This window comes from Schistocerca nitens, chromosome 9, assembly GCF_023898315.1.
Source record: "Schistocerca nitens isolate TAMUIC-IGC-003100 chromosome 9, iqSchNite1.1, whole genome shotgun sequence".
In the NCBI taxonomy this organism is placed as follows: Eukaryota; Metazoa; Arthropoda; class Insecta; order Orthoptera; family Acrididae; genus Schistocerca; species Schistocerca nitens.
In genome coordinates, this window is record NC_064622.1 from 289,439,151 (window position 1) to 289,463,273 (window position 24,123).

The window sequence follows — 24,123 nt, forward strand, 5'->3', positions numbered from 1 at the left end:
TGCATGTTCTGCCACTGCTTGGTGAGTAGATTTTTTATCTATCCATTTTATTTCAGAAAGATGTTTACAAGCTTACTTTCATCTTCAGTTATGAGAGTAAGTTATGGAGCCATGTAAAAAAAACTTATCAAAAAGAAAAGAAAATATGGTAGATTGTTAACAGTTTGTGCTATTACATTAATTTAATTAAATCACAACATCAAAAGAGACAGAATGAGATTTCACACAATACACCAACTGCTGCCGATCCTTACCTCAATGCTTGAAACTATTATGCTTTTCAAAATGTTACTAATACAGCACACACCTTACATATCATTCCCATTTAATAATACAGAAACATTGGATTATCTTAGTAAAAACATAACTACAATTGCTGATCCTCATAAGTTCCAGTTGAAAACAACATTCAACTGACATTTGCTATGCTCCTCTCTTTTAAATGATTCTGCATTAATATGTTCCACTGAAAATTTCATCTGGACCTTATAGTACCACTCAACAACTGAAATGAGTGTGAGGTGGATTCTCAATGACATGTCTGAGGACATTTTAAATCAGGGCTTCACAACATATGTGCTCGCGGAGCAAGCTGTGAGCAGCAAGGCGTGAGCACGGAGCATCGCGAGCACGCTACCCCCACTATTGGACCAGAGCGGAGAGTGGGGAGAGTCACGTGGGGTACACAACAGCTGCCGCCAGTCGATGTAAATCCGCGGCCACCTGCAGGGATATCACTCACGAATTATTACTGCGACAAATGAAACAAATAAAGGAGAATGTACACGTGCCTCATAATTTTATTAGCTTAGTGTATGTCTCTACCATCTGTAGACACTGAAACTAAAGAATTCCACGACAATCATATATTTTCAACACTTTCTTCAACACTACTTAAAATATCACCTCCGGTTGTAGTGTTCTTCATGGCTACTACATCAAGGAGCTCCTCCCTCACCTGAAGATCTCTATTAACACCTCTAATAAATATGGCAAGCTGCGCTGTTCCAGTGATATCAACACTTTCGTCTAGAGCTAGAGAATACGCCATAAAATCTTTACAGATATTTGCAAACTGGCTCTGGACGTCGTCTGCCATGTCCTGTATGCGACGCATAATGGTCATGTCAGATAATGGCACAATCCGAAACTGTTCAGCTTGAGATAGACACAAATGTTCCGCTGCAACTACAAAACCATCTTTTATTAAATCGCCATCAGTGAAGGGGCGCAGGGATTTTGCTAAAAATAAAGCAATTTTGTAACTCACTCTGAGAGCTGCCTCAGTTGATTTTTCTTCGTTGTCCAGATCTTCTTCGGATAGCTTCCTTTTAAGTTTAATAACTTCCTGTGCATGATCTGGTCAATCACATTTTCCACGTCTGTAGTCTTTCGCGTGGTATGACATATAATGTCGCTGCAAATTAAATTTCGTAAAAGAATTCAGCGTTTTGTGACATACTAATCATTTTGCAACACCATCTTTTTCAGTAAACAGATACAATTCCTCCCAATGGGGGTTGAACTGCGAAAGAATGGTTGGGGTTACACAACGGCGACTTTACATGATTCTTAACCAGCGAAGTGACTGTTACGAGCTGATCGTAGTACTTTAAACGTTACACAGTCGGCGCGAATTCAATAGGCACGCTGCGGCCCTATTCAAACGTGCGCGCGCATTTCCCCTCCCTCCCCTCACTCCCCACTCCGCGACCTTGCAGCTGCTCGCGAGCAGGTGCCTGAGCAGACGCGAGTACTCGTGCTCAAAACCGGCCAGTTGTTAAGCCCTGTTTTAAATTGTATAACTGAGGTTGCAGCCTAAATGAGTTATCTACAATCCTGAAGTTCCCTCACCCTCGCCACCACCCCCACACATATCAGCACCACCAACAAAATTGATATTAGTTGATTGACTTTACCAACATTTTCCAAAAGGCTCCAATTTACAGGTCATGTCACAAAGCCCTGCATTTGGCTTAATAATAATATACACTAGGTGATAATCTCTGAAACAGTTGTCCTGAGTGTCTAGAAGCATCCCAGATATTGGCTTCAACATATAGCAGAAATTCAGGGCCAACTGGTTTCGAGGGCTTTAGTGCAATTCCGTTTTTTTTTTTTTTTTTTTTTTTTTTTTTTAGCTAGGCCTAACATTATTATGAAAAGGAAAGATGCTACTTACCATATAGTGAAGATGCTAAGTCACAGATATGCACAACAAAAAGACTGTCAACTGCAGTCTCAGACAACTGAAACCCCACTGCAAGCAGCAGCACCAGTGCATGATGGGAGTGGCAACTGGATGGGAGGCAACAGAGGAGCATTCCCCTCATAACTCAATACCACCCAGTACTGGAGCAACTGAATTAACTGAATTACATCCTCTTCCAGGATTTCGACTATAACTCGTCATGCCCTGAAATGAGAAATATCCTGCCCACTGTCCTTCCCACCCCACCAATAGTGGTGAGCCATCATTCACCATATCTACACAATATACTTGTCCATCCTTACACAACCCCTGCTTTCAACCGCTCATGGCTCATACCCTGTAACAGACCTAGATGCAAGACGTGTCCCATACATCCTCCCACCAGCACCTACTTCAGTCCAGTCACAAACATCACCTAGCCCATCAAAGGCAGGGCTACCTGTGAAACCAGTCATGTGATCTACAAGCTAAGCTGCAACCACTGTACTGTGGGCATGACAACCAACAAGCTGTCTGTATGCATGAATGGCCACCCAAAAACTGTGGCCAAGTAACAAGTGACCACCCTGTTGCTGAGCACACTGCCTAACATGACATCCTTCATTTCAATGACTGCTTCACAGCCTGTGTCATATGGATCCTTCCCACCAGCGCTAGATTTTCTGAATTGCGCAGGAGGGAACTTTCCCTGCAATATATCCTACGTTCCTGTAACCCTCCTGGCTTCAACATTTGTTAGTCATTGTCCTTACCCATCCAGCCACTTTCTTGTTCCCATTCCAGTACTACACAGCTGTCATTCCACCATCATACCCAGCCATTTTACTTATCTCCTTTTCCGATATTTCACCATCCCCCTCCCTCCCCACCTCACCCCAGATCTCTGCCCAAACTCTTTGCCTTTACAAATGTCTGCTTGTGTCTGTGTATGTGCAGATGGATATGTGTGTGTGTGTGAGTGTGTACCTGTCCTTTTTTCCCCCTAAGGTAAGTCTTTCCGCTCCCGGGATTGGAATGACTCCTTACCTTCTCCCTTAAAACCCACATCCTTTCGTCTTTCCCTCTCCTTCCCTCTTTCCTGACAAAGCAACCATTGGTTGCGAAAGCTTGAATTTTGTGTGTATTGTGTGTTTGTTTGTGTGTCTATCGACATGCCAGCGCTTTCGTTTGGTAAGTCACATCATCTTTGATTTTAGATATATTTTTCCCACGTGGAATGTTTCCCTCTGTATATAATTTATTCTTTACTTTGAGCCTTGTGACTTCACGCCAATTTTAAGGAGCTTTCACCTTTCCCTATCATAAACTCCCTTAGATTTCATCTTGTTTCACCCTTTTGCACCCATTTCAGTCTTTTTGTGAATATTCACACGTATTTGGTGAATTTTTGCGAAATTTTTCAGACAAAGTTCTATGTATTGTACATAATTTTTTGCATTTTTTCCACCACCATGACACCTTGGTCCTTTCATCTGCGTCAATACAGATCCCAGTCCCATACACTGTACCTTGGCTCATGGAATCCCCCCAAATGGCCTTACCATCAAAGTACCCATCTCTGGCTGCCACTCCTCCTTCCACAATGACCTCTACCTGTTCAGATTCTGCAAATCCTTAGCCCTCAGCAACACAGTCCTGCAAAACCTTATCAACCAAGCCCAAAACTCCTAGTGGTGCCTTCTCTCCATTCACAAAATTCTCCTGCTATACTGTTCCAAATTCCTTGAATCCTTAACACACATTGAAGCTCTTGCCCTCTAGGAACTTGAGCAACAGGTACAAGGCCACCTCAAAAAGCTCTCCATCCTGCTCACTTCCTACTCCCACACTGGAGTACCACAGTCCACCACCTCTATAACAAACTCCAAGCCTCCCCCACATCCTCTCACAGCTGACGAACCCTATCTGGCAGAACTACTACACTTACCCCACCCACCAAAACTCCCTCCAATCACCACACAGAATCAATAACCTAAACAGACTCATAAGATAATCATGAACCTTTCCTCCACAAGCCTTAGCCCTACAGAAATATCAGTCTTTTCCAAAGGCCCCATCTTTTGCCCCATTCCAAAATTCAATCATTCAAGACTCATTAAAGACCTTCTCTCCTTCTCCCGGTCCCTACAGTGGAAACAATATTTCGCCACCAACCCTACCAATCACACTCGACCAAAGACCAATGTTGAACCCTGCCTGACTCAGGTCACTCCTCCATCCAACCGTGATCCACCCCCACTACCGCCAAATGACCTCCTGTTAACTTTCCAGAATTTCTTAACCTCGAACCTTGCTTCACCATCATTCCAAAATTCCCTCAACAAGCAAACTAACCTTACATCCACAGAAAGAACCATAATTCAGCATCTAAAAACTGGTCCCAACCTTACAATTCTACCTGCGGACAAAGGCTTCATCACAGTTGAAGCGCAAGGATTACCTGGCAGCCTCCACCAACTGTCAGGTACTTCCACCTACAAAGGTTGCCACAGTGACCCCAGTGCTGAAATCCAGCAGGTTCTCCAGTCACTCCTGAACTCCTTAGGTCCATCCCAGACCCTTGCCCCTGAGTCCATCTCTCTACTCACTTCTACCACTGCCCGCACTCCTACCTTCTACGTGCTTCCTAAAGTTCATAAACCTAACCACCCAAGACGCCCTATTGTAGCCAGTTGCTATGCCCCCACTGAGACAATTTCTGCTTTCATAGACCAACACCTTCAACTTATTACCTGGGACCTACATAAAAGATACCAACTATTTCCTCCACCGACTCTCCACAGTTCCTGTCCCATTACCACATGGTGACCTGCTCATCACTATTTATGCCACCTCTGTTTACACTAACTTTCCTAATGCCCATAGCCTTACCACTATTGAACACTACCTTTCCCGACACCTGACACTACATTTCCCGACAACCACAATTACGTCTCTTTTGAAGGCATTACCTACAAACAAATCCGGAGTATAGCTTTGGGCACCTGCATGGCATCATCATATGCGAACCTATTCATGGGCCGTCACCTACAGGAATCCTTGCTAAAAACCCAGAGTCCTAAACCCTACACCTGGATCGGATTCACTGATGATATGTTTGCGATCTGGATTGAGGGTGAGGACACCCTATCCACATTCCCATCACCTGGCCACAGATGAACATTCCCTCATAACTCAGCACCACCCACGACTGGAGCAACTCAATTACATTCTTTGTCAGGGTTTCGGCTACCTCTTGTCATGCCCTGAAATGAGAAATGTCCTTTCCACTTCTCCCACAGTGGTATTCTGCTGTTCACTGAACCTACACAATACACTCATTCATCCTTACACAAACCCTGCTTCCAATCCCTTACCTCATGGCTCATACCCCTGTAACAGGCCTAGAAGCAAGACATGACCCATACATCCTCCCACCACCAGCTACTCCAGTCCAGTCACAAACATCGCTTCTTCCATCCAAGGCAGGGCGACCTGTGTAAGTAGTCATGTGATCTACAAGTTAAGCTGCAACCAACAAGTTGTCTGTCTGCATCAATGGTCACCAACAAACTGTGGCCAATAAACAAGTGGACCACCCTGTTGCTGAGCATGCTGCCTAACATGACATCCTTCATTTCAATGACTGCTTCACAGCCTGTGCCATGTGGATCCTTCCCACCAACACCAGCTTTTCTGAATTGCACAGGTTATAGCTCATCCTGCAATTCAGCCTATGTTGCCATAACCCTCCTGGCCTCATCCTCTGTTAGTCACAGTCCTCACCCATCCAGCTCCTTCTCTCTTTCCATTCCAGCATGACACAGCCATTATTCCACCATCACACCCAGTCTTTTTACTTCTCTCCTTTTCCAGTATCCCCCCTCCCCACTTCTCTCCATCCCACTGTCTAACCTGCAGCACTACTCTGTTTACCCCCCCCCCCCCCCTCCTGCCATACTATACCTCCCCCTCACCGGCCAGCCTCCTCCTTCACCCCACCCGGTCACCACTACCATCATGTAAAGTTCCTGCTGCTCGTAGTGTAGTTTCAGTTGCCTGAGATTGCAGTCATGTGTGTGAGTTGTGTTTGCATGTGTGTGTGTGTGTGTGTGTGTGTATGTGTGTGTGTGTGTGTGTGTGTGTGTGTGTGTGTGTCTGTTGTTGATGAAAGCTTTATTTCCGACAGTCTTTTTGTTGTGCCTATCTGCGACCCAGCATCCCTGCTATATGGTGAGTAGTAAGTGTACTTTTCATAATATTGTTACATTTCATCCTGAATTTTTTATTGTTTATCTAGGCCTCACATTACTAGATCAAATGTAGCTCACAACTGAGCTAACTCTTTTTGTAGAAGATAATGAAAAGTCATCTCACACTAAATTGAGTTCTTGACTGTTATTCAACAGCTTGCACACTTCCTTATTCCGATAGCAAATTTTTGATGTCAAATATTCGGATTAACATAAGTGCTCAATAAAAGATAATGACTAAAAGGTTTCTAAATCTGATTTTATAATAAAACAGTATGTAAATGAAAATTTTTAGCCAAAAATTGTGTTAATTTATGGCTAACATTTCTGGTAATGAAATTAATTTGCAAGAGAAAATAAATATTACTTACAGATGTTAATTTGTGAAAGAAATCAAAATTGGAAATTTCCTGGCAGATTGAAGTTGTGTGCCAAACCAGGATTCAAACCTCTGATTTAGGCAAGTGACTGCTCTACCAATTGAGCTATCCAAGCTCAACTCACATCCCACCCTCATAGCTTTACTTCCATTAGTGCAAATTCTCCAGCCTCTCAAATTTCAAAGAAGTTCTCCTGCTAACCTTGCAGGAGTGCCTAGGTCCCATGTTCGAGTCCCAGTCTGGCACAAGTTTTAATCACCCAAGAAGTTTCAGATCAGTGGACACTACACTGCAAAGCAAAAAATCATTCTGAAAATGATCCCCACGGTTGCGGTTGAGTCATGTATCTGTGATAGCCTTTCTTACAGGAGTGTGAGTGCTGCAAGGTATGAAGCAGCTAAAACTTTTATTTTAGTTAAGTTCAATGATGTAATTTTTTCCCCCTTCACAATCTCAAAAATCTCTGCTTGTGGGTTGCTAGCTCCTGGAATTTACTGTTAATGGTATACTGATATTGAAGACACTTTGAAATAACCTAGCAACATGTATGAAGTAAGTATAACACCATGTCACTTCATATATAATTTTTTTATAAGTTAAAACAATATACAATCATTAAATTAAATTAATGTGTTAATAGGCTGTCACTGTTGTACCCGTCTGGTGGTCAACTCTTCCACACACCAGGCAGGCCATGTGGACAGCTGCCCCACCAGGAGGATGTGCATAAATGGCTTTCATCAACACATGAATATTTCCTTCTATGGCCTGGATGTTAATCACTGCCTCCACAGCATCTGGGGGCTCAATCTTGCTGACAGGCAGAGTGCCTGTTGCAATAGAAAGTGCAGTCGATAGTGTACTGTTTTGCTATGCCAGATCACATCCCATTGCTGCGCCACAAAGTTAGCTATACATACCCAAGAAAGTCACTAGACTGTGAAAAGTCAGTTAAACCTACCCCTCAAGGTGGCAGCAGCAGGAGTTGCATCTGGCTGCATCAACAGTTCTGTTCCAGTGCTACCAGCTGGCAGTACCAGCAGTTTCATCTCATCACTCCACAGTGGCATAACAAGCCTAGTTTGTCCCATTCTGCACCAGCAGCACATCACCTGTCATACACCAGCAGTACTGGCCTAATAATGCCCCAGGTGTTCACACCACCACCTACCATGGCTCCAGGATTTCTCATGTAGGCACATCACAGAAAACATCACAGGAGAGATATTTATGTTCTATGTAATTGTGTAGATGTTCCTCCAAGGATATTACGATGAGTATTGTTGTGTTAGTAAATTTATTCTTCTGATAGTGTCTTTATGCCTCCTCAGGACAAGGGTACTTTAGTCACAATGTTTAATTCAGCATCCACTGGAAAGTGCTTCACATATGCTTAACAATCATCTACCATTTTGTATTTTATTTTAAACTAATTTGCACTATACATATATTATATATATATTGTAATAGCATGGTAGAGTGGGTGTCAACAGTGACACCAGTACTTGTACGATGAACTCTTCTGCTGCAGGATGGCATGTGTGGGATCTGTAGGATGCGATGTGCCAATACTGTGATGAGCAAAGAGTCATGAAGGCTTTATCACTAACAACATGCTTTATTAGCACTGCTTGATGACTGCACCCAGGAGTTGGGCAGTGGGTTTGGACACTGGGGCACCAGTGTGCCACCTCAGCAGAAAAATGGCAGGCAGCATGTGTGGTCATGCTGGTGCAAGGCTGGAGTTAGCTCAGAAGCCCACAAGCTTATGCCTGGACTCACATATAAAGGAAACTGCCCAAGGTAGTCAGCAATGGCCTGCAACCAGCCCACGTCAAATCCTGGGCCCTTGAAGCTTGCTGGAGTGATGGTGAAGACACCATTTCAAGACCCAGAAATACTAGGTGTAGCCGGTGGCTCATAGACCAGCAGCTTTGGCTAGCTGATGATGCTGTACCACAAGAATGTAGCTGCTCAGCCACACACTGGACCAACAACGTGCTTGGAGATTACCGGAGCACCACAGGAAGTCAGAAGTCCAAGAACAAGTACTGCTAATGGCTGAGAGGGGAGTATTTATATTCACTCTGTCTGGGTGTGTTGTGAGAAGACCCCACTTCCCACAAAAAATGCAGCTTTGGAAGCACAGTGTTGTGCTGTGGCATGTGACAAGTGGGTGATTTACAGAATGCTATTCCAGCATTGTTTTAGCAGTCGGCTGCAGGATTTCATGAGTGATGGGGCAGCACAACACTCGGCTGCTTGAGAAGTCTGTATATACTTAATCATTTTGTAACACCTCTTTGAAATATGATTTCTGACACTCTTTCATTTTAGTTCCCTATCATCTTCTCATCTTCTTTCACAAACATTCATGGAATGAAAATACTGATTCTCTCTCTCTCTCTCTCTCTCTCTCTCTCTCTCTCTGTGTGTGTGTTTGTAGTACGTGTGTGTTTGTGTGTGTGCTTTTGGTGTTTTGTATTAAGTGAATCTCCAAAACTCTAACATGTCTGCACTGCATGATGTAAATGACTCACATTTTCCTTGTGTTAATCAGATGAATCCCATATCATTGAAAATTGATTGTTGGATGAAAACATTAATAAAAGTAGTATCTGTTCTGGCACACACTTCTGAGCAATATGAGGCAATCCATTGACAGACATCAGTCTCATATAACCAACATATAATTTTCAACATTAGTAGCACAAAATTACTTTTGTGTGGGATGGGAAGAATAGAAGCATATGAATGGGCATTCAGGATAGGCAGTCTTTAAGGAAAAACGCAGAAATCTTTTAATATATTCGCTGATTTATTTCATGGTTCGGAATATGGGGGGCCCACCTGGGGAAGACAACACTGTCTTCCCTAGCCTAATTAAGTGGTAAGTAAAGAGAGTGGAGTGGGGAAGACGTTGCTATGCTGGGAGTTGTTAGCAGAGAGTGTGTCCATTCTGGAATTGGCACTTTGCTCCAGTCTCAAAATGCCTCACATGATTTACTCTGACACTCTTATTGATCAAGAACTGCAGGCTATGGTTGCTAAGTGTTCATTGCTTAGCAGTTCTTGACATGGGAACTATGCTCAGCCCAGCAACATGGGATGGCACTTAGCTGTGGAAGGGTCTTCCATCCAAATAATAGCTCTTAACCTGAAACAACGTAAGTCTTCCAGTTCAGAAAATTTTGAATGAATTATGCTCAGTTCTCTTCAGCCAGTTACCACCTGCACACTTCATTAACCTGTTCACACAGTTGTTTATGTTGTTATAGCTCATTGTTAACTTTCTTAAAAACAAAACATAAATCAATACCTTCTCAAATATCAGTCCTTACGGTATGGAATCATAACCCAAAGAAACTTTCACAACTAAAAACTGCTAACATTTCTTGTAGTCATCTCCATAAAACTGTCCTATTTAAATATGAACCATCATCTGATGGTGAAGATATCATGGCAAAACAGGCAACAGCATTATTTTCTAAAAAATAAAATTATTGAGGTGACTCAAGATATCCAAAGCCAACAACCCCAAACAGACTTTTTACAAACAAAATGCAGATATGGTCATCAAATATAAATTGTTTTCTGAAGAAATTTCATAAATCAGCATGTAAAGTGCTTCTAAGAATAGTATTAGTTCTGTGAAGGACACAGCATTAAATACTATTTCTCACGCAACAGAAAGCATTTAGGAAATTTGTTTCTCAAATGGAATCCCTTTACTTACCATAAACTTGGTATTTGAGCAAGAAACCATTTTTAGAAATGGATCCATCACTCCTGAAAATAATGGACAATCTATTTCTTGATGAGATAGAAGGTGGTAGTTCCTGTCCACAATATGTGCCCAGATTTGTTGGTACAGTTTTCCATCTACGAAATGCACCAAATAGTGTGACATTGTCAAAAGAACAATCATCAAGTCCTGAAAAGAGGATAAATAGTCATAAATTAAGTATACTACATGATTTTGTTAAAACTTAGTGAATAGCATTTTATTAGATACAATTATTTGCAACTACATATTTAACAGACCAAGAAGCAGCTAGTAAAGATTATGATCCATATTTCAAGTGCAGTAGGGGATACCATGTCATGAGTATTATAATAACATGAAACTTCTGTTCATACTTTTTCACTCACCATTCTGTGCTGTATGAGAGTGTAAATGCTGTTATACTAAAAAATATAGACTATTTAGATTTCACAACACCACTATTTCATGTAAAGTTAATGACAGGAGAACATCAAAACAGCTTAAAAGAGCATACAAAAAAGTTATGGACTATCTAACAATATTGAATTATTTGGCATTTTCATGATTCTGTACAAATGTTAAAGTGTAACTAAAAATTATTCAAATATAAATGTTTATGAGATATATTTTGTTAATTATCATACTGAAAATTAATTATTATCCAAGGTCAGATTATGTCAAACATATTTGTGAAATTTGTAAGGTGTAATGCTGTAGCTAAAATTTTGTGAACTTTTAATTTTTAATTACAATTTTTAATGTAATTATTTTAACAAAACTTTTTATATCTTCTCCTGCTGCATCTTTATTTATATTACAGTGGATGTGTCCACCAGGTCAGTACCAGTTTTTAGTCTGAAGTGACCATAGAGTACATGTTAGTCACATTTTAAAAGTGGTTATTTAGATGCTATTTGTTGTTCATTAAATCAGAGGCATACTTTTGAACATCTATTCTGCAGCAGAATGCCAAGATTTTGACTATTCATAAAACTTCATGTCACTGGAAACTACAGCAAGCAGATAATCTATGCACTGTTGACAAGATAATGGACAGACTGGATAACCAAAAATTCGACAGCTTTGTATCATTACATGACCACATTCACAGAAAATGTGGCATGTTTCATTCACAAGAAGAATCAATACATAAATAAAAAGCAATATTTCATAGAAACAATGGAAATTCCAGGTAGGAATAACAACAACAACATAGGAAAAGATAGTTTGCTACTTGCTGCAAGGAAGACACATTAAGCTGCAGATGGGCACAATTACCCTTCCCCACTTCCTCCAGATTGCTGCTTGCATCCCACACAATAGCTGTGTTCCAGCCCAAGATGATGGAGTTAGCAGTCATGTGTGCATGAGGTGTGCTTGCTTGTGTGTATGAGTGTTGTGTGTTTCTCTTTCACTGATGAAGGCTGCAGCCAAAAGCTCTGTGTAAGTGTCTTTTAATTGTGATAGTCTGCACCTTAATGTGTCTTCTATACAGTAAGCAGCAATTGATCTTTTCTACATTGGCAATAGAGTGGTAGTAGAGTGGTCCAGCCTTTATCTTCTGCAGACAACATTTGCAGAGCCCTACACATAGTGAAAAGACTGGGTGCAATGGTGGAATGAGGGCTGTGTAGAGCTGGAATGGAAAAGTAGGATATATTGCAGGATACTGCTGTGCAGATTAGAAAAGCTGGTATTGGTGGGAAGAACTGATATATGAAGCAGTCACTGAAATGAAGGATGTTGTGTTAGGCAGCGTGCTCAGCAACAGGGTGGTCCACTTGTTACTTGGCCACAGTTTGTCTCTGGCCATTCACGTGGACAGACAGCTTGTTGGTTGTCATGCCCACAGAGAAAGAAGTACAGTGGTTGCAGCTTAGCTTGTAGATCACAGGACTGGTTTCACAGGTGGTCCTGTGTTGGATGGGGTAGGTGACGTTTGTGACCAGAGTGGAGTAGGTGGTGGTGTGAGGATGTGGGGTCAAGTCTTGCATCTAGGTCTATTACAGGGATATGAGCCATGGGGTAAGGGGTTAGAAGCAGGGGTTGTATAAGGATAGACAAGTATATTGCGTAGGTTCGGTGGACAATGGAATACCACTGTGGGAGGAGTGGGAAGGATAGTGCGCAGGAAACTTCTCATTTCAAAGAACGACAAGAGGTAGTCAAAACCCTGGTGCAGACTGTAATTCAGTTGCTCCAGTCTTCGGTGGTACTGAGCGACAAGGGCAATATTATTCCACTGTGGCTGAATGGTGAGACTTTGGGAGGTGGTGGAAGACTGCAAAGATAAGGAATATGAGATTTGTTTCTGTGTAAGGTTGGGAGGATAATTATGGTCTGTGAATGCTTCAGTGACACCCTCGGTGTATTTCAAGAGGGACTGCTTGACACTGCAGATGTGACAACTGCGGGTGGCTAGGCGGTATGGAATGGACTTCTTGGTATGGAACAGGTGGCAGCTCTCAAAGTGGAGGTATTGCTGGTGGTTAGAAGGTGTAATATGGACAGAGGTACTGATGTAGCCATCTCTAAGGTGGAGGTCAACATCTAGGAAGGTGGCTTGTTGGGTTGAGTAGGACCAGGTGAAGCAAATGGGGAAGAAGCTTTTACGGTTCTCGAGGAATGTGGATAGGGTGTCCTCACCTTCCATTCACATCACAAAGGTGTCATCAACGAATCTGAACCAGGCGAGGGGTTTAAGTTTTTGGGTGTTTAGGAAGGATTCCTGTAGATGGCCCATGAATAAGTTGGTGTGGGATGGTGCCATGTGGGTGTCCATAGCTGTACCCCAGATCTGTTTGCAGGTAATTCTTCAAAGAAGAAGTAATTGTGGATAAGGATATAGTTGGTCATGATGACTAGGAAGGAGATTGTTGGTTTGCAATCTGTCGGATGTTGGGAAAGGTAGTGTTCAATAGTGGTAAGGCCATGGGCATTAGGGATGTCAGTGTAAAGGGAGGTGGCATAAATAGTGATGAGCAGGACACTGTGTGGTAAAGGAACAGGAATTGTGGAGTGTCGGTGGGGAAAATGGTTGGTATCTTTTGTATGTGAGGGTAGGTTCAGTGTAATAGGTTGAAAGTGTTGGTATACGAGAGCAGAGATTCTCTCAGTGTGTACACTGTAATCGGCCACAATGGGTTAATGGACTTTAGGAATCATGTAGAAGGTAGGAGCTCAGGGAGTGATAGGGGGGTGGGCAGAGAGATGGACTCCAGGGAGAGGTCTGGATTTGAGGAGAGACTGGTGGTACCATTTCATTTCTGGAATGGGGTCATTGTGGCAAGGTTTTGTACGTGGGCGTATCTGAAAGCTGGTGGAGTCCTTCTGCCAGATAATTCTTGCGGTTCAAAACAACAGTGGTGAAGACTTTGACCACAGGTAGGATTATAAGGTTCAGATCAGTTTTTAGATGGTGGACTGTGGTTCTTTCCGTGGATGTAAGGTTAGTTTGCATGTTAAGGGATTTACGGAATGATGGTGAGGCAAGGTTCAAGGTTAAGAAATTCTGGAAAGTAACATGGGATGATTTTTGGGGAGTGGGAATGGATCACAGTTGGATGGAGGAGTGAACTGAGTCAGACAGGGTTCAACATTGGTCTTTGATTGTGTCTGATTGGTAGGGTTGGTGGCGAAAAAATGTTTCTACTGTAGGGGCAGGGAGAAGGAGACAAGGTGTTTAACGAGTCCTGCATGTTTGAATTTGGGAGTGGGGCAAAAGGTACGGCCTTTGGAAAGGAGTTCCGTTGTTCACAGTGTGGCTTAAGTTGCCAGAGTCTGCAGTCATGTGTGTGTGTGTGTGTGTGTGTGTGTGTGTGTGTGTGTGTGTGTGTGTGACTGTCCTTTTCATGATATTGTTTCATTCAGTTTGGGATTTTCAATTTTTGGTGCTGTTTTCCTCTGTTACTATTTTCTAATGCATTATTGTAGTCAATGTTCAGCCTTCTTTGTCTTTCTTTCTATGTTTCTCTTGCTGCCTTACAAACCGCACTGCACACTTTACTTATGAGCCACACTGTATCAACCATCTCAGCCATGCACAAGAGAAGCCTACAAGATTATGCGCCTGTTGGTGCAGCACCTTCTGTTCCACGTTGCTACCGCTGATATCATTAATCCTATACCTTCAAATTGATCACTCTCCCTGTGTCACTCTCCCATATTTTCTTGTGTTTTTCCCTGTGCCTTTCCAGTGCCATACAATCTTCAATCTAATCCTACAAACCGCTCCCCTAATCTTTCTCCATTCTATCCCAGTTCGCACCCACTAATTCCACCTCATCCAGTCACATCTGCCATCCCCCTCCCTTACACTTATCCATAACCTGTTTCCTGCCCTATCCTATCCTAAGCCCATCCTTTTTCCATATTGTTGTTGTGGTCTTCAGGCCAGAGACTGGTTTGATGCAGCTCTCCATGCTACTCTATCCTGTGCAAGTTTCTTCATGTCTTGGTCTCCCTCTACGATTTTTACCCTCCATGATGCCCTCCAATACTAAATTGGTGATCCCTTGATGCCTCAACACATGTCCTATCAACCGATCCCTTCTTCTAGTCAAGTTGTGCCACAAATTTCTCTTCTCCCCAATTCTATTCAATACCTCCTCATTAGTTATGTGAACTATCCATCTAATCTTCAGCATTCTTCTATAGCACCACATTTCAAAAGTTTCTATTCTCTTCTTGTCCAAAATATTTATCATCCACATTTCACTTCCATACATGGCCACACTCCATACAAATACTTTCAGAAACGACTTCCTGACACTTAAATCAATACTTGATGTTAACAAATTTCTCTTGTTCAGAAACGCTTTCCTTGCCATTGCCAGTCTACATTTTATATCCTCTCTACTTTGACCATCATCAGTTATTTTGCTCCCCAAATAGCAAAACTCATTTACTACTTCAAGCATCTCATTTCCTAATCTAATTCCTCAGCATCACCTGATTTAATTTGACTACATTCCATTATCCTCATTTTGCTTTTTTTAATGTTCAAGACACTGTCCATTCCGTTCAGATGCTCTTCCAGGTCCTTTGCTGTCCCTGACAGAATTATAATGTCATCGACGAACCTAAAAGGTTTTATTTCTGCTCCATGGATTTTAATTCCTACTCCAAATTTTTCTTTTGTTTCCTTTACTGCTTGCTCAATATACAGATTGAATAGCATCGGGGATAGGCAACAACCCTGTCTCACTCCCTTCCCAACCACTGCCTCCCTTATCATTTTCAATTTCCTACACCATAGGGCAGGGCGGGCTCTAGAGCCGTGGTGAAGGCAGTCCCCCTAAGAGAGTAAACCCGATACAAAACCAGGCCCTCCAGGTTGGAGGTCGATCATGGGGCTAACAACCTCATATCAGAAAAACATATTGTTACGAAACTCAAAGGTAGGAACAGTCATACTGATGACACTGATGAACAACCAATGCAAAGAAAAGGACACCATAAGTGGAAAAATGATATATACTTTGCTACTTGAAATGTAAGAACTTTGAACAAACCAGGAGCTCTACATGGACTCTAAAGAGATGGAGAAATACCGTATAGGAGTAGCAGCAATTCAAGTCAGATGGAAAGGAGATTGTATCATACGAAGTGGTATTTACACAATTATTTATAGTGGAGGAGACAGTGGTATAGTAGGTGGTATTGGCTTTCTTGTAGACAATAAGTATAAAGCAGCAGTCATAAATTTTAATCTTATAAATGAAAGGATGTGTACTTTGAGAATGAAGGCCCACTTCTTCAACATAACTCTAGTACGTGTGTATGTACCCATGGAAGATGATGAGGATGAAGTGAAAGATGAGTTTTATGGTCGACTGGAACATGAATTCTAAGGAATGATGTAAAGATAGTGATGGGTGACTTCAGTGCAAAAGTGGGAGAAGAAGAGGCCTTTAGAAAAACAGTATTAAATGAAAACCTGCACGAGGCGATGAATAAAAAGTGGACAAAGTCTTATAGACCTTTCCATGGGCAGTGCAGTGGTAGTGAAGAGTACATGGCTCCAGAGAAAGAACTAAGGAAAGCCACATGGCGCTCGCCAGATGGCACTACTTTTAATCAAATTGTCCATGTGGTAATCGACAGGGAACAAGTGTCTGACATCTTGCAGGGGGGGCTGACTGCAATTTGGTTCATTATATGGTAGGAATGAAATACAGACAATGCATAGCCATCTATAGATCCAGAGGGAAGAGAAAAGCTCTGCAAAAATACAATGTTTCCAAATTGAAAGAGAAGGGAGTATTTGAAAAGTATGAAACAGAATTGCAGAAGAAGTGTGAGGCTAAACAAAGCCAAGCTCTGGAAAGTATCAAAGGGAATTGGAGTATGACTAAGGAGGCTCTACAAGAAACTGCAGAAGAAGTTTCAGGTTTAGAAGAAAGGGTGAAAAGGGCAGGATGGTACAATGAAGATTGTAAAAAGGCAGTGTAAGAGAGAAATGAGGCAAGGAAGGAAATAACAAACAGGACAACAAGATCTAATATAGAAGAATTCACAAAGAAAAGGAAAGAGGCAGGTAGGATTTGCAGAAGAAAGAAATGAGAAATAGAGAGGAGATAGATTGCAGAGCTAGAAGAAGAGTATAATGATCAAGAAGCAAGAAAATTCTAGAAGAGAGTTCAGGAACTGAAGAAAGGCTTCCAACCACATATGGTATTCTGCAGAGATAAAGAAGGAAATTTTATAGGAGGAGAAGAACAGGTTCTAGACCAATTGGCTGAATATTTCAGTGAGCTGCTGAATGTCACTACAGAAATAGACGTTCTGGAAGAAAATGACAGGAGCGTGACCAACCATGGCAGAATGTTAGTCAGGATGAAAGACCTGTACCTATACCAACAATAGAGGAAGTTAAGAAGGCAATTAAAAGCCTAAGGAATAATAAGGATCCAGATAATGACAACATTTCAGCAGAGATGATGATCAAGGGTGGAGGTGAACATCTAACAAGATTGGTAAATCAGCTGATAGTGGAAATATAGGAAAAGGAAGAGATGCCAGACCAGTGGAACATGGCCATTATATGCCCAATTCATAAGAAGAAGGACAAAGCAAACTGTGAAAATTATTGCAGTATTGCTTTAGTCAGCATGGTGTACAAAGTATTAGCCAAATTCATGGCTATGAGATTTGCACCAATTACAGAAGAAATACTCAGAGACTACTAGTGTTGTTTTCAACAGGGCAGATCAACAACTGACCAGATCTTTATTATAAGTCAAATAATGGAAAAGTGTTATGAATATCATGTGGATGCACACCAGATTTTTGTAGACTTTAAACAGGCCTATGATAGTGTCAAAAGGAAAAAGCTATATGTCACCTTAAAGGAGATGGAATTCCCAAGTAAACTTATCAGACTGGTACAAATGACCCTCACGAGCACAAAATGCCAGGTAAAAGTAGAAGGAAAACTTTCTAAAAAATTTGAGGTCAACCAAGGATTAAGACAGGGTGAAATATTATTCACGCTACTCTTTAACATAGTGTCGGGGAGAGTGATGTGAAGGGTGGAGACTGATAACTTAGGTGGTGCTCTGTTTAACTGTATGCACCAAAATCTAGCTTATGCCGATGATGTGTGTATGGTGTCTAGAATTTTGAAAGAAATGGAAGAAGGATTTGGGAAACTGGGAAAGGAGGCAGAACAGTTGGGACTTAGAGTAAACAACACAAAACAAAGTACCTCTTTGCTTCCAGGAAAAATGCTGTTGTTAAAGAGAAATATATTAAGTTGAACAGAGGCAATTATGAGAGATGTGAGAAGTTCCAATACATAGGAGTGATGGTTATGGAGGATAGCAGAATAAGACAAGAAATAAAATCTAGGATTGCTGCAGGAAATAGAGCTTACTGGGCACTGATCAAGAACCTTCAGTCATGTAGCCTGAGCAGAAAATTGAAGTTGACTGTCTATCGAACAGTCATAAGATTGGTGGTAATGTATGACTCAGAAACATGGACAATGACTGTAGCAGAAAAAAAAACTCTTGAGAAGATGGAAGGGGAAAATATTAAGAAAGATTTCTGGAGGCGTGTATGAGCCAGGGCAATGGAGGATAAAGAGAAATAACAAATTGGAAGAACTGTATAGAAATCCTGACTTGGTGGCCGAAATTAAGTGTAACAGACTGAGATGGCTGGGCCATGTAGAGCGAATGTCAGAGGATCAAGCTGTCAAAAAGGTTTACACAGGAAATCCAGGCAGCAAAAGGAGCAAAGGGAGACCACGGAAACAATGGCTGGAGGATGTGGAAAATGATTTGAGAAAGACTGGAGTCAGGAGATAGAGGAAATGAGCAGAAAATTGTCAGGATTGGGCTGTGATCATCAGAGGAGCCAAGGCCCTACATTGGCTGTAGCACCAAGGAATAAGTAAGTAAGTATATCTTTTCTTTGATCTCATTATGACTTAGTGCCAATTTTAATGAGTTTTCATGTTTCGCTATCATCAGCTCCCTCAGATTTCTTCTTGTTCCCCCTTTTGCATCTGTTAAATCTTTCTTGTGATTTTTCCTACGTATTTGTTTGTATTTTTACGAAGTTTTTCAGAGATAATTTAATTTTATTTATGTAATTTTTTGCATTTTTTCCACCATCATGGTTCCTTGTTCCTTTCATCTGCATCAATACAGAAAAGTTTCCTTATCCATAGCCAGAAAAAGTGTACCACATACTGTTTCTGCATTATTGCTTGGCTTGTGGAATCCACCCAAATGGCTTTACCATCAAATTACCCATCTCTGGCTACTACCCCTCCTTCCACAATGACCTCCATCTGTTCAGATTCTACCAATCCTTAGCCCTCACCAACATCGTCCCACAAAACATATCAATCAAGCCCAAACCTCCTTGTAGTGCCTTCTCTCCATCTGAAAAATTCTCCTGCTAAGCAGTTCCAAATTCCTGTTCCGAAAACAACTATCACATGAAACCCAGCCCACTCTGTTCATCCATGAGACACAGAAAGCAGTAGACACAGGAGATCAGGTAGATGCCATGTTTCTTGCCTTTTGAAAAGCATTTGATAGAGTTCTGCACAGCTGCCTAGTGAACAAAATATGAGCATACAGAATATCAGACCAACTGCGGACTGGACTGAAGAGTTAGCATACAGAACACAGTGTATCATTTTGAATTGGCAGAAGTCTTCAGACACAGAACTAACTTCAAGTATGCCCCAGGGAGTATTAGAATACTGTCAGTTTTCACAATATACATTAATGAACTACTAGATAATGTTGGAAGTTCCATGAGGCTTTTTGCAGATGGCGATATTGTATACAGAGAATATTGTACCAGAATGCAGCAAGACGTACAGATAATTGATGCTTGGTGCAAGGAGTGGAAAAAAACCTAACCAAATGTAACGTATGGCTGATACACAGACAGGGAGACCCACTACTGTATGATTACATGATTGCTGGATATCACTATATGCAGTTACTTCCATAAAATATCTGGGAGTATGCATAAGATGCAATTTGAAGTGGAATGATTACATAAAATTAGCTGTAGCTGAGGCAGATGTCAGACGAGATTCATTGAAAGGGAAATGTAGTTCATAAACACCAGAAATAGCTTACAAAACAATTGTTCAACAAATACTTGAATATTGTTCATCAGTATGTGATCTGTACCAAATTGGTCTGATAGAGGAAATAGACAAGATCAAAGAAGAGCAGTGCATTTCATTACAGGTCCATTTAGTAAGCAAGAAAGTGTCACAGACATGTTCAATCAACTCCAATGGCGGATGTGGCAAGAGAAGTGTTCTGGATCATGATATGCTTAATTGATAACATTCTGAGAGTGTACATTCCTAGAAGAATCAACAAATGCATTGCTTATTATCACTTACATCTTTCAAAAGACCATGAAGATAAAATAAGTAAGATTTTTTGTGTACAGCCACTGTGTTCCCATTGGTGAAGTACTTTGGTAGAGGGAATCTTCTGATTTTCGTAGATGTGTGATGATTTGCATTATTCAAATTACTGATAATGCTAGGAATCTTTTTTGTTTTTATCCTTGCTTACATGTATGGTAAACATTAGTGGTTATTTCAATATGTGTGGGCACAATATTCAATTAATTCTGCAAAAAGTTAAATATTTTTGGCTTCATTTATCTCCAAACTTATTGTAAATGAGATGCTGGGTAAGCATCAGGAGAGATGTATCATGGTTCCTCCATGTTTGTTACTTGAATACAGTCATTTCTAAAAAGATTAATAATCAAGGGTGTTTCTATTGTACCACATTGGCTCAGTTCTGTGACAGCACTGAGTAATACGTCACATGGTACAGAAGTATTGACAGTAAGGGGAAGTTGGCTCTAGTGGCAATGGAAAAATGAGGATTAATTAAGGTAATACTCATAAAAATGAAAAGAGAGGATTTTGAGAGAAAGAGATATCATCAAATATAAAATCCAAGAGATTATTATACAGCCATTATTAGGACTGCTAGTTCCCCAATGGGTGCCTCCCCATATGGCAGATCACAAAAACCTCCCAGATATGGGTGGCAACAGGGAAATGAAATACCTGGAGGGTTTGAAACTTACAACATAGATGGCATCTGTACTCTAGTGGAGCAAATGCCTGAAGGTGCCTGTGCTCCACATTGTGGGTGGCTTGAAAGTTAGACTGTCAATCCAATCTGAAGCAAACATGGCAATAAGCTCTTATCTTCGAGTCATGATGTGTGACAGAAAGGTAAAATGTTAAAGAGCTGAACTAGCCCCACACTTTGATCTCATGCTGGGAGGTGCTTTAGAGTCACAAAATCCTAAGTCTACAAAAGGAGACAAGCAGTGCTTTCAAATAAACTCATTGCTATTTGCTAGTGGGAGATCGCACACTGACAGAAACAGAAGAGGAATTAGAGGAGATTAGTTGGAGCATTGTTGGCTTAAGTGAAGTATGTAGCAAAGGTGAAAACTGTCTTTGACTGAATCCAGAAAGCTTCTTCTATTATTATGGAGCACCAAATGGAAAATTAAATGGAGTTGAATTTTTAGTAAACAAAACCAATGTAGACAAAATAGCAATATTAGAGGTAACTTCAAGCAGATCTGCATGTTTGATCCTCAAAATATCAGAAAAGTATAATATCCAAGCAGTTAAAGTATATGAACCTACTTCTAGTCACTTGGATGAAGAGACAGAAACTCTACGAGTGCCTGAAAGAAACCAGTGAAAAACAGAGAGATTTCTTTTATAAGAATAAGAATCTTTATTAGCCGTTCAGTATTTTCTTATACAATGGGCTTCGTCAATAAGTTCAATTACAGTATAAAGATGGTTATATTCTCTTAACAATGTATATATAAATCATGTGAAATTTAGTGTAGTACAATAGCACACATTTGGAATTTTATATATTATTAATTTTACAATAAAAAGGAAAACATTATACAGATTTATATTAAGCAGGGAGTATTCATGTAGATGACACTATGTCATTATCATATACATGTTGATAACACTATGTCATTATCCTAAGCTATTGATACAAATTTAGGTCCTACTACAGGCAGAGGTACCTTTCTCTATGTTAAAACAGCAAATCTGCCATATTACAATCTTTAAATTCATCAACTGAGTAAAATGCTTTACCTTTGAGCCATTGACCCAATGTTGTCTTAAATTTACTTTTAGATACTGTTTGTACAATTTTAGGGAGCATATGAAACAGTTCGAGGCCTACATATTTATAACTATTATGTATCTTAGACAGTCTAGAGTATGGCAGATCAATTGTGTGGTTTCGTCTTGTATTGTGGGTGTGGACAGATGACCTAAGGGGATATTGAGCTATGTTTTTTTTACGTGTAGTAAGCAATAATAGATGTACAAACAAGGAACTGTCATGATGTTAAGTTTTTTGAAATGTTCCCTGCATGTATCCCTAGGAGATAAACCCACTACACATCGAAGAGCTTTTTTTTGCCATCTGAAAATTGATATTGAACTGGGAGAATTTCCCCAGAGCAGAATACCATAAGAAAGATGGGGGTGGATATAAGCAAAATATGAATGCAGCAGTAAGTTTTGGCTGACATTACTCCTAAGCTTATAAAGTAGGAACATAGCACGTGCAAGTTTAGAACAGACGTATGTGATATGTTTATCCCAGCTAAGTTTCTGGTCAATCATCATTCCTAGCAGTTTAACGGACTTATTTTCTTTGTTTGATACCTTCAAATTAAAGAATATTCCTCAGTTTTTGTTTCATTTATGAATAGGGAGTTTGCAGTAAACCAATGAACTGATTTTTCAAATATTATATTATTTTTTTCTCGTACAGATTCAAGAGTCTGTCCTGAATTATTAAAAGTTGTATCGTCTGCATAGAGGACTGTTTTACAGGGTAAATACTGTGGCATATCATTAACATATGCTACAAACAGGAAGGGCCCAAGTATGGAGCCCTGTGGCACACCTCTTTTTATTGTTTGTGGGTTTGACAGCTGCCCATTTACACTAACAAATTGTACTCTGTTGCTTAAGTAGGATTCTAATAATTTCAGGGTGTCCTCTTCCATGCCGTAGTGTCTTAATTTCATGATCAAAGTACTATGAGATACAGTGTCAAATGCTTTACTCAGGTCTAGGAGAGTAGCACATGAGATTAATTTATTTTCAAAGCCATCATATATATCACTAACAATATTTTCAACTGCTTTAACTGTGGATAGTTTAGACCTGAATCCATACTGTGATTTACGTAACAAATTATTCCTCTCAAAATAGTGATTCATTTGTTGGTGAACACAGTCTTCGATTATTTTAGATATTGTTGGGATTAATGAGATAGGGCGATAGCTACTTGGATTTGATTTATCTCCTTTCTGAAATATGGGAATAGTTACTGCTATTTTCAAACAGTTGGGGAAAATCCCTTGCTGTAATATACGGTTAATGAGAGTGGTTAGAGGGGGCAGAAGATCACTTGACATCTTCTTTATGACAAAGTTTGACAGACCATAGAAGTCCTCTGCTCTGGAACTACTTAGTTTGCCTATTGATTTGCTAACATCATTTTCAGTTACTGTTGCCCAGCAGAATTTATGGACTACATACTTATTTGAACCTTAAAGAGTTTTAGCATCAAGCATGGCGTTGAGGGGAGACAAATCTTATTGTAAACTGAAGTTAACAAAGTGCGAATTTAAGATATCTGGGGCTATGGGTATAGCTAGTTGAGTTGCTGGTCTATTTATTTCACTTTTAATTACTTCCCAGGCAGCTTTACAGCTGTTTCTGGATTTAAGAATATAGTTATCATTCGCCCTACATTTTGCCAAACTTATTTCAGATCTATAAATTTTTCTTATTCTAATGTACATCTCTTTGTACTCGTTGCTGTTATGAGATCTGTCCTTAAACATAAGAAGCATAATCCTGATGCTGTTGAGGTATGGCGTAAACCAATTATTTAGTCTCTGTGGTTTATGAGCTCGGTTATTATTCTGTCCTTTTACTAATCTGGGAAACACTCATCA

The 24,123-nt window shown here is 40.5% G+C and overlaps 1 protein-coding gene across 1 annotated transcript in view; it reads right to left on the bottom strand.

The window, feature by feature from the left end:
- The window catches only part of LOC126204186 (cubilin-like), a 1,516,445-nt gene that overhangs the window by 157,579 nt on the left and 1,334,743 nt on the right, over positions 1-24,123 (bottom strand). The window contains exon 56 of the mRNA XM_049938590.1: positions 10,561-10,758. Within this exon, the coding sequence (XP_049794547.1) occupies positions 10,561-10,758 (198 nt within the window). The remainder of the gene's footprint in view (positions 1-10,560; positions 10,759-24,123) is intronic.